Here is a 17,915-nt window from a genome sequence, read left to right as displayed (position 1 = left end):
AAAGGGCCCCTTAGAAGAAATACTCTGGCTTGCACAATTAGCCGCCACTCGAACCCGGGTAACTGAAAGAGTGTCACCAAGCACACAAGTATAAATATAAAAAAAGAAGCCAGGAAATCAATAACCCCCTTTTTTAACCAAGAAATCTGAAAGAAAGAAAAAGCACAAAAGCCGTGCACAGTATCGTGATGTAATAACTACAAACATCTCCTTGTTCAGAATCGGGTCACAGGGACAGACAGAGATTAGACAAATTCCAGTGGTGCAGTACAAATAGCACTTTCTTACAGCAGCCCAGCATCTGCATGAATGGTCGAGCATGTTAAGGTTGACAGTTATTAGGTCGACCACTATTGGTCGACACTGACATGGTCGACATGGACAAATAGTCGGCAGGTTAAAATTGACGACACGTGACAGGTCGACACATAAAAGGGTCGACATAGATTTTTTTTATCTGTTTCTTTTTGTGTCATTTTTTCCCGTAATATGACCAGGAACAGGTTACTATTCCCAATCGTAGTCCACGTGGGCATCGCAGAGCATCGCAGAGATGACACTGAAAATAAACTACATCTCCCAGCAGCCTTTGCTGCCGGGAGCTGTACTTTACTTTCAGTTTCATCTCTGCAGCGTGCTGTGATCGTCACAACAGAGCAGCACACAGTGCCACCATGTCAGCCAGCAACAGCGTGGGAGAGAGGAGGGGAGAAGAGCAGCACAGCCTAAACAGTGAGTATAACTCAGGGAAGGGGCACTGTATGTTTCTGCGACCGCTATATGTGTGTATGAATGTGTGCATGTGTGTGATTGTATGTGATTAGGTGTGTCACTACATATCTGTATGGGTATGGTATGCGTGACCGGGCATATCTACGCTCGCCGCGCTGTGGTGGGAGTGGTCCCTGTTGGTCAGCATGCAGGTGTAAGTAGATACAGAAGTAAAAGATGCGGCACTGAAGCTGATTCTCTGTAATTAAGAGACACACATGGGCCATACTAGCCTACCTGACCCTCTCCATGAGGGATAAAATGTTCTGTTCCTGGACTTTCCTGGTAATGTATGATTGCCATCACCTGTGGTGAGCTAGGTAATTCATAAGGAAGGTGTTTCACCACAGGTGATGGCAATCATACAGTACCAGGAAAGTCCAGGAACAGAGCCCGCATGTTCGCGGGCCGCCCGCATGTTCTCTGCTGCAGGCGGCCGAGGGGGTAAGCGGGAGGCTTGCCCACCTTTCCGGGGGGCCGGGAGGGTCACCCGATTTTTGGGAGCCTCCTGGCCATTCCGGGTGGGTAGGCAAGTATGATAGATATATATATACACACACACACACACACTTGAATTCGAGGGGGGGCGCTAAGTTAATGGCTTGCCCCGGGTGCCAAATCTCCTAGTTTCGGCCCTGTCATATGTTCTAGTAATTGCACACCTGCATTTATGATACAGCTCTGTAGCCATGTGCATGTGACTAGGATTACTGATCCCATGTATGACATGCAGTACCACTGTCAGAGACGCTGATGGGTCTTTATTACCTAGCTTGGGGATAGCAATGACCCTGGGATGAGTTTCTGGTTCCATTACACCAGCAGCAGGTCAGCACCCCACGTAAACCCCCCCTCGTGACTACAAGCAGTATACAGTATATATAGCCTCAGAAATCATGTACTTTTTGGAGCTTCACGTGAAAGGGGAAATTCTTTTTTTTTTTTTGGTCCCTATCTGACATCACAACCTCCCTCCCCACACATGACTGATTTCAGTCTCGCCTCCTCCTACACATACAGTATGCAGTCTGAGGAGACTGACAGGTCCAGCAGGATCAGGCTTCTGTCACTGCTGCTTTGGGTTTAGACTTTTTCTGCTGTTCCGCCTGCAAAATGAGGCTCCTCGTTGTGATTTGGTGTCTCCGCGGCATAGTACATGGTGAGTACTCAGACTGAGGATACCTGTAGAAGATATACTGTATTATATATATGACTAATATTACCCAGGCTGCTGCAGTCCCCTGATGTAATTATAGAACTACTGTTGTTACTACTTATTCTAGTATACTGTGAACATGCTGGGACTTGTAGTTCAGAGGTAGAAGGTTGCTTACCTTTTGTCATAGACACTTATCTAAGATTTAAGACACTATGCTCATTCATTCTGATGTTGTTATTATTATTAGCAGCACAGATGTCTAGTTACTGTATGCTGGAGTACAGTAGTTATGTGTGACATCTTATACTGTACACTGTAATCTGTCTCCTGTTATATGACTTCATTCATACATACCTCCCAACATGACGCTTTCCGTGAGGGACAGAATGCTCTGCTTTTGGAACTGTCCTTAATTTAATATTGCCCTCACCTGTGGTGAAACACCTTTGTTATCATAGTAACATAGGGGCAGATTTATTAAGCCTGGTGAAGTGATAAAGTGGAAGGTGATAAATGACCAGCCAATCAGCTTCTAACTTCCATGTTACAGGCTGGGTTTGAAAAATGACAGTTAGGAGCTGACTGGCTGGAGCGTTATCACCTTCCACTTTATCACTTCACCAGGCTTAATAAATCTGCCCCATAGTATCTAAGGTTGAAAAAAGACAATTGTCCATCGAGTTCAACCTATTTGTGGTCTCCTATGCACGATTATTTTGTATCAAATTTTGACTGAAGTTGATGACTGCCGTTACGTTTTACCCCTCTTTTTTATAATAACCATAGTGCGTGACTATGCCCCGTAACCCTGGATATCCTTATCCATTAACCTGTTCAACACAGGTGCCGGCAATCCTAAATTAAGAGGGAAGTCCAGGAGCAGAGCATTTGACGCAGTGAAAAGAGTTGAGAAGTTGCCCATGGCAACCAATCAGCTGTTCCGTACAATTTTATAGAATGCACTTAATAAATGTTACTTCAATGCTGATTGGTTGCCATGGGCAACTTCTCCACCGGCTCACTTCTCCACACTTTTCACTGCTTCATGAATAGACCCTCTGTCACCGACCCTAGTGGAGTGAGTCATGTTGGAACGTACAGTGGGCCAGATGTACTAAGCCTGAAAAGTGATAAATATCACAGTGATAAAGTACCAGCCAATCGGTTCCTAACTGTCATTTTTCAAACACAGCCTGTAACCTGGCAGTTAGGAGCCGATTGGCTGGTGCTTTATCACAGTGATATTTATCACTTTTCAGGCTTAGTACATCTCCCCCAGTATGCTTTATTCCAGTGGTTTTCAGGATGGGTAGGGTATGGGTGACCGCCACTTGGGATCCCACTGGTCACCATACCAACACTGGGATCCCAGGGATTAGAATGCCGGCAGGGGCGACTGCAACGAAGCCCCTTGCGGGCTCGTTAGGTGAGCTGCGCTCGCCACAGATTCTATTCCCACTCTATGAGTGTCGTGGATACCCACAAGTGGGAATAGTCCCTGATAGTCGACATGCCGACTGTCGCATACCTCCCAACATGACCCTCTCCAGGAGGGACAAAATGCTCTGTTACTGGTTTAGGCAGCAGGGACCTCAATATCCACGATGGTGCCACCACCACTTACTATACATAGAGATCCCACTGCACCTCCGCTATAGCAGATCACAGTGTACCACTCTGGCACACTACAATGTCCAGCATACCCTGTACGCTGCTGGCTGCAACTTGGATATCTCTGTATCCTGTACTTGCTGCAATACTATTAACCCTGTGTTATCTTGCTACCTGTTTCCACCTGGTTAATAAACTAATTTCCTGCATAAGTCATCTGCCATGTGGACTAACGTCCATTTACACACCACTGACACTTACCACCATAGTGTCTGCCAGTACGCAGTCCTGTGCATTTTCTAAGGGCCAGACAAGTGGGGGGTGCGCTGGACGATGAGTGGGAGCGGATGGAGGATGAGTGGGGGGTGAGCTGGAAGATAAGTGGGGGTGCTGAGAATTGAGGGTGAGCCGGAGGAGTGGGGGGAACAAAAGTGAAAATTACTCAATGCAAATAAACTTGTCATTTACTGGAAACATTCGGGGCTTTGAATGTGGAAAAGTGAAATAGATACAATAAAATATAATTGTATTTATTTTGCTGTTTGTTATATATGAGATGTACAGTAGCTGTCCTGTTACCAATTGTCATTTTTGGTTCATTGAAAGGTTCAATTAAAGTAAAAACTGTGGAGACCCAAGAAGCGGCCGTAGGGGGCAATGTGACCCTCCGGTGCCAACTGATCACCAGCTACCCACACATCTTCCAAATCACATGGCAGAAGGAATCTGGCAATTTCACCGGGCCGGTGGCCACCTACAGCAAGAAGTATGGAGAGAAGCTCATTGGCTATTACTTCCAGCGGACGGAACAGTTTACTGTAGATACTCTCAACGCCTCCGCCATCACCATTAACCCAGTCACTTTGGAGGATCAAGGCTGCTTCACCTGCATCTTCAACGTGTATCCATTCGGGGCTAACTCTGGGAAAACCTGCCTTGATGTGTACGGTAAGTAGACACTAGTGCCGGGTACACACCTGTACAGTCACACTTCAGATGGTTTAACTTTTGATATCACTTACAGTGCGTTCGGAAATTGCCAATGCATGCGTACACACTTGTACAATCTTCAACCATCACCTGTATAAAATATCTGCCGACTAGATTGTAACATCATTATATACAGTACTTTTACCGGGTCCCTTTACTAGTTAAAGCTATGACGTACTTAGTATTATTGTTGTGTCCTATAATTATTGGGGACACGTGCCCCATAGGTACAGTATTCTATGTACACTTGCTGCATGTTTCAGTGGTGATACAGAAAGATAATAGTAACATACTGTAAGATTGCTTTCCAGATTCTGTTGCTCACCATGTGCCTGTTGAAAGAGGATGCACTACTTTGCGTACTCCAATCTTTCTGTTTTGCAGGGAGACTTCATGCCCTATCCCAAGATGGCCTCCGAGATCTCTACTGAGCATGTGCAGAGGCCATCTTGTCTTTTACTGTGACATGGTGGGAGGCAGAAGTCTCCGGTTTAGCTCTTACGAGAGACCTGATTAATAACTTAATATGAAGCCGTTCCAGTATACCTCACTGCCCCACTATCCGTTTGCAGCATACACTCACTGGAAGATGAGCTGTGTGAAATTCCACTCTGCTCACACTCTGCTTCATCAGCTTTGTACATGTAACAGTGAGTACGGCTGTACCTGCTATCTATCAATAAGACAACACCGCTGCCAGCTCCTGGGTATTGTAGGGGGCATGACCTAATCAGGGGGAAGGGGGGGGGTGGCGTTTGGAGGCAGCGGTGGGCAGCATTCTGGAAAAGTGGGCGTGTTGTCCCCATTTTCTGTGCGTGCTGATGCCAGTGGCCGCATCCACAGACTGAGCCTCACTGTCTCCGGCAGAGTTATTTCACCAGACGTCCCGAGTAACCATTCCCAGCCGCATCAGCGGGTCACAGAAGCCGGCAGTGGGCTGAAGACGCTCCCCGCGGCTTTTGCTTATAGACGCAGCGGCTGTGTGAATAACTTCCACGTCTGGAGAATCAGCCCCACTGTCTTACCTGGCACATGGGGGTAAACTTACTAAGGTGGGAGTTTTTTAGAATGGTGATGTTGCTGATTGGTTGCTATGGACAACATCACCAGTCCTAAAAAAAAACTCCCACCTTAGTAAATCTACCCCATGGTGAGCAGCAGAATGTGGAAGCACTCTCACACTAGGCTACTATTATCTTTCTGTATCCAGCCTGACACGTGCAGAGAGGACATATAACACCTACAAGACAGGTGCACCCAGTAATTATATGGCTCACTAATAACAATATGGAAGCTATACCTTTAATTATACCTGGTCATTACAGATATGTGTTTGTATCTGGTGTCATAGCAAAGTACAGTATTTCTTCCCTTATATCGCCACCTGTGTCAGAGTATGCTGCCTCCAACACCCCATTCTTATCACTTCACATATTTCTCACGACTTGTTTAGCATTTTCTTTTGGAAGTGATATATTATTAAAGACTTCTAAGTTCTTGGCGTGGGGGGGGATTCAAGTGCCGGTAAAGGGTGCGAATTGCCATTACCACGGCGTAAAACGCTGGCCACAGAAGATGCCTATCTCACATCCTTTGTCTGGCCAGCCAGATAAACGATTTGCACAAAAGTGCTCGCTACCCTATAGGGTAGAGAATATGTTTGTGCGAGATCCTGCTGCCGTAAAGTGCAGCAGCTGCCGCGCAGATTCACACGGGTGAAAGGATTCGTCCTTCATTGAATTTTCCCCTTTGATTTATTAAAAGTTCTGTTTCCACAATGGGGGTAATTCCAAGTTGATCGCAGCAGGAAAATTTTTTAGCAGTTGGGCAAAACCATGATCACTGCAGGGGGGACAGATATAACATGTGCAGAGAGAGTTAGATTTGGGTGGGTTATTTTGTTTCTGTGCAGGGTAAATACTGGCTGCTTTATTTTTACACTGCAATTTAGATTGCAGATTGAACTCACCACACCCAAATCTATCTCTCTCTGCACATGTTATATCTGCCCCCCCCTGCAGTGCACATGGTTTTGCCCAACTGCTAACAAAATTCCTGCTGCAATCAACTTGGAATTACCCCCAATATTCCCTTGATAAGAGTGCCCCCTAAGATTTTGTCAATCGTTTTCTAGGATGCAACAGAGAAATGATAGCTACAATCTGATTGGTTGCCTTGGGTAACAACCACTCTTTTAATATTTAGAACCTTTAGTAAATCTACCCCCTGGTGTACAAGCGTGCCTCTGAATGTATAAGGACTGGGGTGCCGACTTTGTGTGCCTTTTAGATGCTATAAAACCGCTTGGGGTATCTTTCGAAGCCACCATAGGTTGCACAACGGAGTCTTGCACCAGCCCCAAAGTGAGCGATTAAGCATCTGTGTACACAAACGCTTCAGTGTCTGCACCAATGTACTAAGCCTTGGAGAGTGTTAAATTGGAGAGAGATAAAGTACCAATGAACCAGCTCCTGTCATTTTTCGCACACAGCCTGTAACATGACACTTAGGAGCTGATTGGCTGGTACTTTAGGGGTAGATGTACTAAGCAGTGAAAAGAGTGGAGAAGTGAGCCAGTGGAGAAGTTGCCCATGGCAACCAATCAGCATTGAAGAAACATTTAGAATTTGCATACTATAAAATTATACAGAGCAGCTGATTGGTTGTCATGGGCAACTTCTCCAGTGGCTCACTTCTCCACTCTTTTCACTGCTTAGTACATCCCCCTACTTTATCCGTCCACTGTGTACTCTAAGTAGCATTTTAACCTTGTTGGCATCATACTGCCGGCTTCTGTCTCCTACTTACCCAGGCTCCAGCCAGTTGGAGAAGCCCAGTGGGGCATGGGTCAGTAGCGCACTGGGCAGGGAGAGGGAGGAGACACTAGCAGTCTCTCTCCCCAACTGTGTGCTGGGCAGGGGAGGGTCCAGGGAAGCTGTTGCCCCTGAGCCGCACCAGTCTCCAAAAATGTGGGAGGCAGGACCAATTTCACCATGCCCACTTGTACCCAGGCCCGTCACTGCTCTCAACTGCCCTGTCCCTCTCATATTGTCAGGAACAATGCCCCCAGCCAGCCCCCCTCCCAGCCATAGAATCACTGAGGCTTTTCTCTCACCTCTGACTGATGGCTGTGGGGTAATTAATATTTAAAGCAAAGAAAAACCATCAATGTTTCCCTGGGGCTACTGCTGTTCCCAGCTAGCCCTGATAGCCATAAACCGCCTGAGTATTCTGATAGTTGTAGAACTACAAGTGCCAGCATACCCATGACTGCCAGAACATGCTAACACTTGTAATTTTACAACTGCCGTGATGCCCTGGTATCCAGGACCCACTGATACCTATAGTGCACCAGGTAAGAACACTGTGTTTTATCTTTATGTGACTTTTCTATATCCACCTGTTAGGATCATTTTATATTAATGTGATTCTTTTTATGCATAGAAACAAACATATTGGACCCCAGCCTGGAAATAGCTCAGATCGCCTCTGGTAACACCTCGGAGAAGCAGCACATTGTCACCTGCTCTGCCACTGGTCAACCCACCCCCGAAATCACATGGAAGCTTCCGGACCATCTGGGAATAACCCCTGAAACTTACACTATCGTCAACTCAAACAGAACCGTCACCGTGATAAGTAACTTTACCCAGAGCAGCTCTCGGACCCTAGATGTGACTGAAGTGATCTGCGTGGTGCGTCACCCGGCTCTGTGCCCTGAGAAACGTCTGTCTGCACTCATAGATGACACTCGTAAGTTATGAGACACTTTAGTTAGTTGATGTGTTGTTACACCCAATGGCCGCTGAGCTAGAATGTGGGGCCTGGTGCGGTGTGACTGTATGGACCAATAGGAAGCTCTCTGTTACTGATTCATGCAGTCACATGACCAATTCTGCCTTAACTATTGGTTATCGGTTAGGTTGTGGGGTCCCTAGGGCTAAGAGACCTTTAGTCCCCTATCTATAATGTAGTATTGCGGGGCCCTCAAGACCGGCCAGGCATACATTCTACCCAACCCATTTTGGTTGGGCATGAATTTGCAGTTTTACCACACTGTAGTTTTGTTGTCAAGTTCTACAGCTACTGTATAGATGATGATGAATGCACTTTTATATTATAGATGGCTATAATGTTTCTCAAGCTTTTATGAGCACCTGTCTTTGGGCGGGATGTATAGATCCCACCCTGTTTTGTCTACATGTTCGGCATTTGTGATTGGCAGTATGCAGGAATACTTACCTTCCTGGACCTCTGCTAAGAGTTGTCCCGGCAATGAGAAGCATTCAATTTATGACTCAGGGGTCCTACTGCACCTACAAAAGCTGCAGGAGGGTGGTGAGGCATGCTTGGGATAGACTGGTGCAATGTTGATGGTGCATGCGATGGTGGAGTGTGGAGAACCAGTGGTTGAAAGTGGGCATCCCAGGGCTTGCACAGTATGGCGTACCTAAAGGGGATGGCTCGAGCTGCATGTGCATATTATTGCCGCCACCATTCTGCAAAAAGCCGCTCCAGTAACGTCCACCTACAGTATTGGCTGTATCCACACACAGGGCCGGCAACAGAAATTTTGGGGCCCGGTACAAAAGATATCTCTAGGGCCCCCACAACCCTCCTTGACCCCCATTTTAATGTAGAGGAATGTAGTAAAAAAATAGTACATACGTGTGTGTGTGTGTGTGTGTGTGTGTGTGTGTGTGTGTGTGTGTGTGTGTATATATATATATATATATATATACACACACAGAAGCAGGATGGCGGCACTCGGAGACTTCGTTTAAATGCTAATTTGATTTTTAATATCAACGTTTCGGGCAATGCCCGTTGTCCGGATAACTAATACAAAAGTGACCACAAACCAGACATATAAACACCCCCACTTCTGTATTTATATGACTGGTTTGTGGTCACTATTGTATTTGCTATCCTGACGACGGGCATTGGCTGAAACATTGATATTAAAAAGCAAATTTTTTGGATTTAAACAAAGTCACAGAGTTCCGCCATCCTATTTCTGTGTATATATATATATATATATACAGGTGCCCAAACCAAAGCCCCAAACTCCTGGAGAGCTGAGCGCACACATTTACCAACACACAACTGCTGGCGCCACAATACAGCCCAGGCTCCGAGTCCCGACAACAAGCCTCCCTGAGTGTGTCTGCGTGCGGGCTTTGCAGTCTTTAGCCGCAGTCCTGCTCCTACATTTCTGCTCCTCACAGCAGAGACATGGCGGGCGGAGAGGAGAGGAGGGGACAATGCAGCGTCACTGCACACCAGTGGCAAACGCAGGATTTGCATGGGGGGGTTTCCAGAACTGGGTGGAGCCAATCACGGGGGTGGGGACTGAGGTGACCCAGTATATGCTGGGTCTGTAAAACTAGTGTGTCTGTGTGTGTGTATGTGTATATATATATATATATAGAGAGAGAGAGAGAGAGAGAGAGAAAAGACTGCGGCACTCCAAGTGATGAAAGAATTTTTAAGTTATGGAAAACATCATGACAGCAGGTACCGTGCTAACGTTTCGGTACTCGCAGGTACCGTTTTCAAAGCCCCGTGCTGAAAAACTAAAGCTGCACGGGGCTTTGAAAAACATTCTTTCATCACTTGGAGTGCCGCAGTCTTTTCTCTCTCTGCATCATTTCTTCACTGAAGGCACCCTCTCATTGACACAATTGTCAGCACGGAGTGCGGGTTCATCTATTGGAATATATATATATACACACACACACACACACACACACACATATATATATATATATATATATATATATATATATATATATATATATATATATATACCGTATATATATATATATATATATATATATATACATACAGTACACGTATATATACACATGTATATATATCATATGTGTGTGTTTATATGTATGTGTTTAGCTGACCAGGGGGCTCGGCCGGGGCAGTGGGGGGTTACCCTGGGGGGGGGGGGTGATGCTCTGAACGACGAAAAATGGTTTTAGAAAATGCTTTTAACTACACAGTGTGCGCGATCTATACAATTATTTAAATCCATGACATGCTGCTGCCGTCACTGCACTGCCGCAGCTGGACCTTGGGGCCTCTCACAACGTCGTGGGCCCGGGATGGGTGTCCCCTTTGACCCCCCCCCCTGTCGCCGGGCCTGTCCACACAGACTAAAAAAATGTCTCTCAAGGCTTTTACAAAGACAATTTGTTAGTAAATGTAACATATATATTAAAAATAACAGCACAAAAATAATATATAAATACTCAAGTGATGCTTATAACTTGCACCAATACTGAAAAATCAGCTCAAAATTCATTAAATTTTTCGAGTGTGACAGCCAGGTAATCACCTACTGTAAATGTTCAATTGTCTGGTTTATATGGAGAAATGCTGGCAGTCACCTATGTTGTAAAAAGGAAGTCTCCAGATTATCAATGAATCAGAATAGTAAAATCCCAGCTGTGGGTTTATATAACCTGATAGGAATGTCAATATAATGAGTCACAGTTTACTCACCACTCCACCAGCTGATGGGGTGGTCTTCTGTTTGCCGGCGGTCGGGCTCCCGGCGCTCAGTATACCGGCGCCGGGAGCCCGACAGCCGGAATACCGACAATTATTTTCCCTCGTGGGGGTCCACGACCCCCATAGAGGGAGAATAAAATAGTGTGGCGCGCGTAGCGCGCCACCGTGCCCGTAGCGTGGCGAGCGCAGCGAGCCCGCAAGGGGCTCATTTGCGCTCGCCAAGCTGTCGGTAAGCCGGCGGTCGGGCTCCCGGCGCCGGGATGCTGGTCGCCGGGAGCCCGACCGCCGGCCAGCCGTAGTGAACCCCAGCTGATGAACCTTGCAGGGAGAAGGGTGATGGTGGTCCGGCTGTGAGGAAACAGCTTGTACTCTAGGCAGGGCCGTCAACAGGGGGGGACTGCGGGGACTGGAGTCCTGGGCCCTTACAGAGAGGGTGCCTACCCCTGCCTCCTATTGGCGATACCTGGAGCGCTACACCAAGCTGTACAACAATAGCGGGCTGATGTAACATAGAAGGAAAGTGCTGTAATCACAGCACGGAGGAAAAGGATTATAGAATTTCCTACAGGGAACCGATCGTTTTAACGTAGTCTAATATTAAAGTAATATGAAATGTCTTATTTACTACGTTACTTCAAAATCGGGTTATAAACACATTTTTATGGCACTATTATACATTAGTTGTAGCTATAACACCCAGCATTGGATGCACCAACATACTGTACTGTAACCCACTCATGCCTAAAGTTGCAAACAATCTGGAGACTGCATCTGAAAATCACTTAACATAGAAACATAGAATGTAACAGCAGATAAGAACCACTTAGCCCATCTAGTCTGCCCCTTTTTTTTTTTATCCTTAGGTAATCTCAACCCTTTTTGAACCTTAATTCTTTGTAAGGATATTCGTGTATATCTATCCCAAGCATGTTTAAATTGCTCAACAGTCTTAGACTCTACCACCTCTGATGGGAGGCTATTCCACTTATCCACTACCCTTTCTGTGAAGTAATTTTAAATTACATTTCCCCTGAACCTCCCCCCCCCTCCAGTTTCAGTGTATGTCCTCGAGTTCTAATACTTCTCTTCCTTTGAAGAATGTTTCCCTCCTGAACTTTGTTAAAACCCTTGGTATATTTGAAAGTTTCTATCATGTCCCCCCTTTCCTTTCTTTCCTCCCAACTATACGTGTTAAGATCTTTTAGCCTTTCCGGGTAAGTTTTGTGATGTAGGCCATGCACCATTTTAGTTGCCCTACTTTGTACACTCTCTAATGTTTTTATATCCTTCTGGAGATATGGTCTCCAGAACTGGACACAGTATTCCAGATGAGGCCGTACCAATGACCTATACAGTGGCATTATTGCTTCCCTGCCTTTAAGTTACTTGAAATAGTGACTCCTAAATCTCTTTCCTACTCAGTAGTTTCCATTATAGTACTCTTGATACTATATTTAGCCTTTGGGTTTTTGAGAACCAAGTGCATGATTTTGCATTTTTTAGCATTAAACTGTAGTTGCCACGTTCTTGACCATTTCTCAAGCCTAGCTAGGTCATCAATCATTTGTTTTACCCCTCCCGGTGTGTCTACCCTGTTGCATATCTTTGTATCATCTGCAAAAAGGCATTACTTTCCCTTCAATACCATTTGCAATGTCACCAACAAAGATAATAAAGAGAACTGGTCCAAGTACAGATCCCTGGGGTACTTCACTGGTAACATTTCCCTCCATAGATTGCACTCCATTTACTACAACTGTCTGTTTCAAGTTTATTTAGCAGTCTGCGATGTGGGACAGTGTCAAATGCCTTACTAAAGTCTAGATATGCTACATCTACAGCTCCCCCTTGATCTATTATTTTCATCACAGAGTCAAAAAAGTCAATAAGATTTGTTTGGCATGATCTCCCACCAGTAAATCCATGCTGTTTTGGATCCTGTAAGTTGTTTGATTTAAGATATTCCACAACTCTTTCTTTTAATAGTTTTTCCATTAAGTTCCCTACTACTGATGTAAGGCTTACTGGTCTGTAGTTACTTGCTTCTTCCTTGCTTCCACTTTTGTACAGTGGAACTACATTCGCTCTTTTCCAGTCCTCTGGAATGGCACCTGTATTTAGTGACTGGTTAAATAATTCTGTTAATGGTGCCAACAGCACATCTTTTAGCTCTTTTAGTATTCTTGGGTGTATCCCATCTGGCCCGATTGATTTATCCTCTTTTAGTTTTGACATTTCTATTAGGACCTTCTCCTCTGTAAATGTACTTTCATCTACTTTATTTTTATGAATGTCCTTGCAACTTAACTGTGGCCCCATGTATGTTCAGGGAGGACTTATTGAAACAGGCCTTCCCTGTTCATCAGCTCTCTATGTATCGTTCTTGCAGGTCCACAATGCTCCACCTACATGTAATCACATAGGCGTGGAGCAGTGTGGCAGAATCTTTGGGGAGAAGGCCCCCCCACCTGTCTATTTTGTCAATCCCGGGCCCCACAATTTCTGATGGCAGCCCTGACTCTAGGTAATAACTTCAGTCTCTAACCCTAGTGCATTACGGCACTTGTGCGGCATCAACGTGCGCTCTTAAGCTCCGCCCTCCATAGATTCTCCGTAGTGAGACTGCCTCTTAGTACAGGAGAGACCCTTCATACTCCACTGTGTCACCACTGCTGTATGTAAGTGGGAGCGTGTTCCACTGCCGCCGTTGTCTGTAAATATACAGTGTGGGTGCCCCCATGTACGCACAAACCACCTGCATTAACCCTGCATGTTCCTAGATGGATCCACAGAACCCTCTGTATTGTATACCTACTGTGTTAACCCTGTATTATCCTGCAATTCATTCTACTGGATTAATAAACCACAACCTGGTTAAGTCATTCATCGCATGCGCTGACCTCCATCACACACCGCTGGCACCTATATCAGCACCTATCGGAACTGCCAATATATTTGTGGTGGTTTCCGGTGGGTTTTAAATGACACCAAACCCATCACCTAGTAAATAGGGTGTTTTATACCGGGGAACTGCCATGCTAAGATGAATACTGTGAGTGAATGAGATGAATGTAAACGATTGTCTACAACTGGTGCTGAATTTATTCTATACATAACAACTTTCTCTTTATTTCCCAGGAGATAAAGGCTCATCAGCGAGCACGGCTGATTTAAGCATCCCTATCGCTATAACGTGCACCCTCTGTGTTATAATCTTAGTGATGATCGGAATATTTATCTGTCGAAGACTCAGGAAACCAAAATTACCCGGTGAGTTTTTTCCACGTCTAATACATCCTTTACTGTATACAGTATTATGATTGTGGCAGCACCGTGTCCATAGTAATGATATAAAGGTGGAACCCTTGTACTTCTTCAATTTGGGATCTGCTTGGTATGAACATTTACAGCCGCACAATAATGTCTTTAAATACACAGAAGCGAAAAACAATGGAAAAAGGCAATACAATTAGGAGGATTGCACAGCAGCTGTCTATTTGTAGGGAAGGCTAGGAAATACAAATACAAACTAGTCATAAATCGGATACTGGCACCAGTCAGAGTAATCTGTGGGAATTTGCTGAATATTTTCTTTTCTCATCCATGTGACTTTCATTCTGTCATTTACATACTCTTTTAAATGATTTTGGCCTATCACTAAACCGGTGGCCTCTGATTAATCTTCAGCCACATCCTCTCCAAAAATGGGACATGACCGTTTCAAGGTAGGGGTGTGGTGGTGTCCTGCTTGGCAGTCCCACAATGCAATGCGGTAGCCTAGGTATTATGAAGCTCCAAACTGCCCCCCAGCACCTTGCCACCACATGGCGACACCTGTCCATTAATGACGCCACTTGTTCACCACAGCTCAGCCATACAGCATGGTGGGGAAGGGGACTCACCTGTCAATGGTTCCAACAATTTGGGTCAAACCTCTTGGCTGCCGGGATGTGGGACTGGCTCCCACAACTGGCACAATCCTGCCTACAGTGGGGCAGCTGGGAGGTATGCTCTATGGCACTTATAATTACTTTAGTAAGAATTTCAAGGTTTTGATCTGCATAATTTCTGTGCTTGATGGCTAGCGTAGAGCAGAAATGTCAGGTTTGGTTGGACTTTGTACAGTGAGCTTCCTAAAAAGTAGAGTGGAGGCAGCACCCTAATGCAGGCTAAGACTATTTATTTAAGAATATGGCAGGTGGGTTACATAGGACTTGTCAACAAGCAGAATATGGACCGGGAAACGCCAACACTGGGATGTCAACATCATATTGACATTGGCGATATCCTGGTGCCGGCATTCTGGTGGGTCAACTTTGGTCTTGCCAACATTATAAATGTCGACAAGACCACTACACACCTGCCAGGCTGCTCGCTGTGGGTTCCAGTACATTTTGTCCGTGTACCCTCCTCCCTCGTGTATCCACCTTTTCCAAACAAAAGGTCAGATGTTTTGAGCCTGGAGAAATGATAAAGAAGTGATAAGTGGAAGGTGATAATGCACCAGCCAATCAGCTCCTAACTGTCATTTTCCAAACCCGTAATGATTGGCTGGTGCGTTATCGCCTTCCACTTGTCACTCCTTTATCACTTTCTTCAAAGTAAATATCTTCCTTTTTTTCCTTTTAGACTTTGAAAAAAATGGAAACATGTCAGAGAACCTGCAACAACCAAATGCAACTACTCTATTAAAGTGTCATTGTGACAGTGACCTCTGTAAGGAAAGAACATCCGGATAAGCTAAAGGCGGACTTTCAGTCAAGTTTATGTTTACATAGATGAGCAGCTAATGAGACACTATTGCACTTTACCACTTGGAACATTCCGGGATATAATAATAATAATATAAAAAAATAGTGTAATATTGTGGAATATTGCACAGATGTACGTGAAGCTCGGTTGAGGACTGAGAAGGACGGAGCGATCGGTGGACACCAGGAAGGTACCAGATGTATATAACACAACCTTCAACATGCATGAAGACTATTCCATAATATTTACCATAGAAGTCAACTTTAAAAAAATCCATGAGATAAATTTACGACATAGAGGAAGAAATGGGGCGTCAGGGGTTATAAATAATGTTACAAGTTCTGTTTTAGTTGATATCGTTAAAAAATGTGGGCACATTGGGCGTAACTGCATAGCTCAGACAGAAGACGCAAGGTGCCTATGCATGGTGCTGCACGTGCAGTTTGCAAAATAAGCGGCAGATGGCGTCTGCTTTAGGACTAGCGTGTGCGATTCAGGACCCATAGTATATTTAACTATTACATCTTTTTATAATGTTATAATGTTTGTTGTGTTTGTTTTAATTGATCCCCTTATTCACCCACCTCAATTCATCCCCGTTTTCATTTACCTGGCTTCTGACAGTGGGCCCGATTCAGACCTGACCGCTGATGTGCATTTTTGCACAGCGGGCAATTATCGAACTACTGCGCATGCGTGTGCACCGCAATGCGCATGCGTGTCACCGAACAGCGACAGGATGGTGCGAAAATTTCGGTTGCACGGCCGTTGATAGAAGAGGCCGTTTGTGGGTGGTAACTGGCCGTTTTCTGGGAGTGTCAAGTAACCTCAGCTCCCCTCTGACACTCTGGTTTTATCTAACATCAACAATGGGGCTGGATACGCTGGAGTTGGGGAGGGGCAAAAAAAACACAAAACCATGTAATCAATAAATTGCAATGTGGTCTGTGCAATGTGATTGTACAATGAAAGTGTAGATCTACGTAACTATTTATTTCAGTATTAATGGACAAAACTTCTGCTCCCAGGATGCAATATTTCTCCTCTGCTCCCAGGATGCAATACTTCGCCTCTGCTCACAGGATGCAATTTCTCTTCTGCTCCCAGGATGCAATATTTCTCCTCTGCTCCCAGGATGCAATATTTCCTAATTTCATGTCAGGCGCATAACCCCGGGAAGTCAGTCATTTCTTTAATTTTTCAAATCTGGTTGCTATGAGCAACAGCTCCACATTTCCTTATAGAAATTTTGATAAATCTACCACTTAGGCCCTGATTCAGAAATGGACGCAATGTCGATTTTTGTACATAGCGGAGTGACGATTTTTCTACTGTCCATGTGTATGAGTCACGCGGCGTGTCTGCCGCGATGCTGGCGGTCTTAATGAGGATTATTTTTGTAAAGTGATTGACAGTCAGAGACCATTTGTGGAGGTAACAGGGGAGTAGTGACTCAAGCACTCGCAGCTGTGAAGCCATTTGCGTACATCTCTAATCAGCCCCTTAGGTGGCTATTTTCTAAGCATTGGAGAGATATAAAGTGGAGAGAGATAAAATACCAGCCAATAAGCTTCTGTCATTTCTCACACACAGCCTGTAACATGGCATTTAGGATCTGATTGGCTGGTATTTTACCTCTCTCCACTTTATCACACCCAGTGCTCAGAGCCGGATTAAGAGGGATAAGTACCCCAGGCCCCCTTTTTCAAAAAGGGCCCCCGCCGCCGCTGCAGATCAGATCTCTGGTCCGAACTGCGGTGCAGCGCTCCCAGCGCAGCCGCTCCACACGCAGGGCAGCAGCTGAGATATGTCCCCCGGCGGCTCGCGGCTCACCAAAGCATTAAAATGCTGGTGCCGCACACAGGGAGGGGAGTGTAAACAGGAAGGACAGCTGAGCGACTGCTCAGCTGTCCAATAATCTGTGGAGCAGCAGCCTGCGGCTCAGTCATTGGCTGGGCGTGCAGGCTGCCGGAATCAAGGAGGACGGTGTGTGGACTGTGGAGCCAGCCTGTGCCCAGCCAGCATCCCTATTGTACAGTAGAGCCTACCAGCAGCAGAGGGGAAAAAAACTGTAAGGCTAGCTGTATTAAGTTCTAGGTTATCTCAT

The 17,915-nt window shown here is 45.4% G+C and overlaps 1 protein-coding gene across 2 annotated transcripts in view; it reads left to right on the top strand.

Moving 5' to 3' along the window:
* The first annotated feature begins 651 nt into the window (after positions 1-651).
* LOC134988188 (OX-2 membrane glycoprotein-like) overlaps positions 652-17,915 on the top strand; it is a 17,271-nt gene continuing 7 nt past the window's right edge. Inside the window, exons 1-5 of one of the 2 annotated variants that reach the window (XM_063950529.1) lie at positions 652-732; positions 4,148-4,489; positions 7,976-8,284; positions 14,195-14,326; positions 15,686-17,915. The exon at positions 15,686-17,915 is cut by the window's right edge and continues 7 nt beyond it. In XM_063950529.1, the coding sequence (XP_063806599.1) occupies positions 675-732; positions 4,148-4,489; positions 7,976-8,284; positions 14,195-14,326; positions 15,686-15,795 (951 nt within the window). In that variant the 5' untranslated portion in view covers positions 652-674 and the 3' untranslated portion in view covers positions 15,796-17,915. Of the gene's footprint in view, positions 733-1,836; positions 1,931-4,147; positions 4,490-7,975; positions 8,285-14,194; positions 14,327-15,685 lie in introns of those variants that run through there. The other variant, XM_063950530.1, reaches the window with a different exon arrangement.

This window comes from Pseudophryne corroboree, chromosome 2, assembly GCF_028390025.1.
Source record: "Pseudophryne corroboree isolate aPseCor3 chromosome 2, aPseCor3.hap2, whole genome shotgun sequence".
NCBI classification, from domain to species: domain Eukaryota; kingdom Metazoa; phylum Chordata; class Amphibia; order Anura; family Myobatrachidae; genus Pseudophryne; species Pseudophryne corroboree.
The sequence above is the reverse complement of the archived record's forward strand: the minus strand, read 5'-3'. Positions and strand labels throughout refer to the sequence as shown.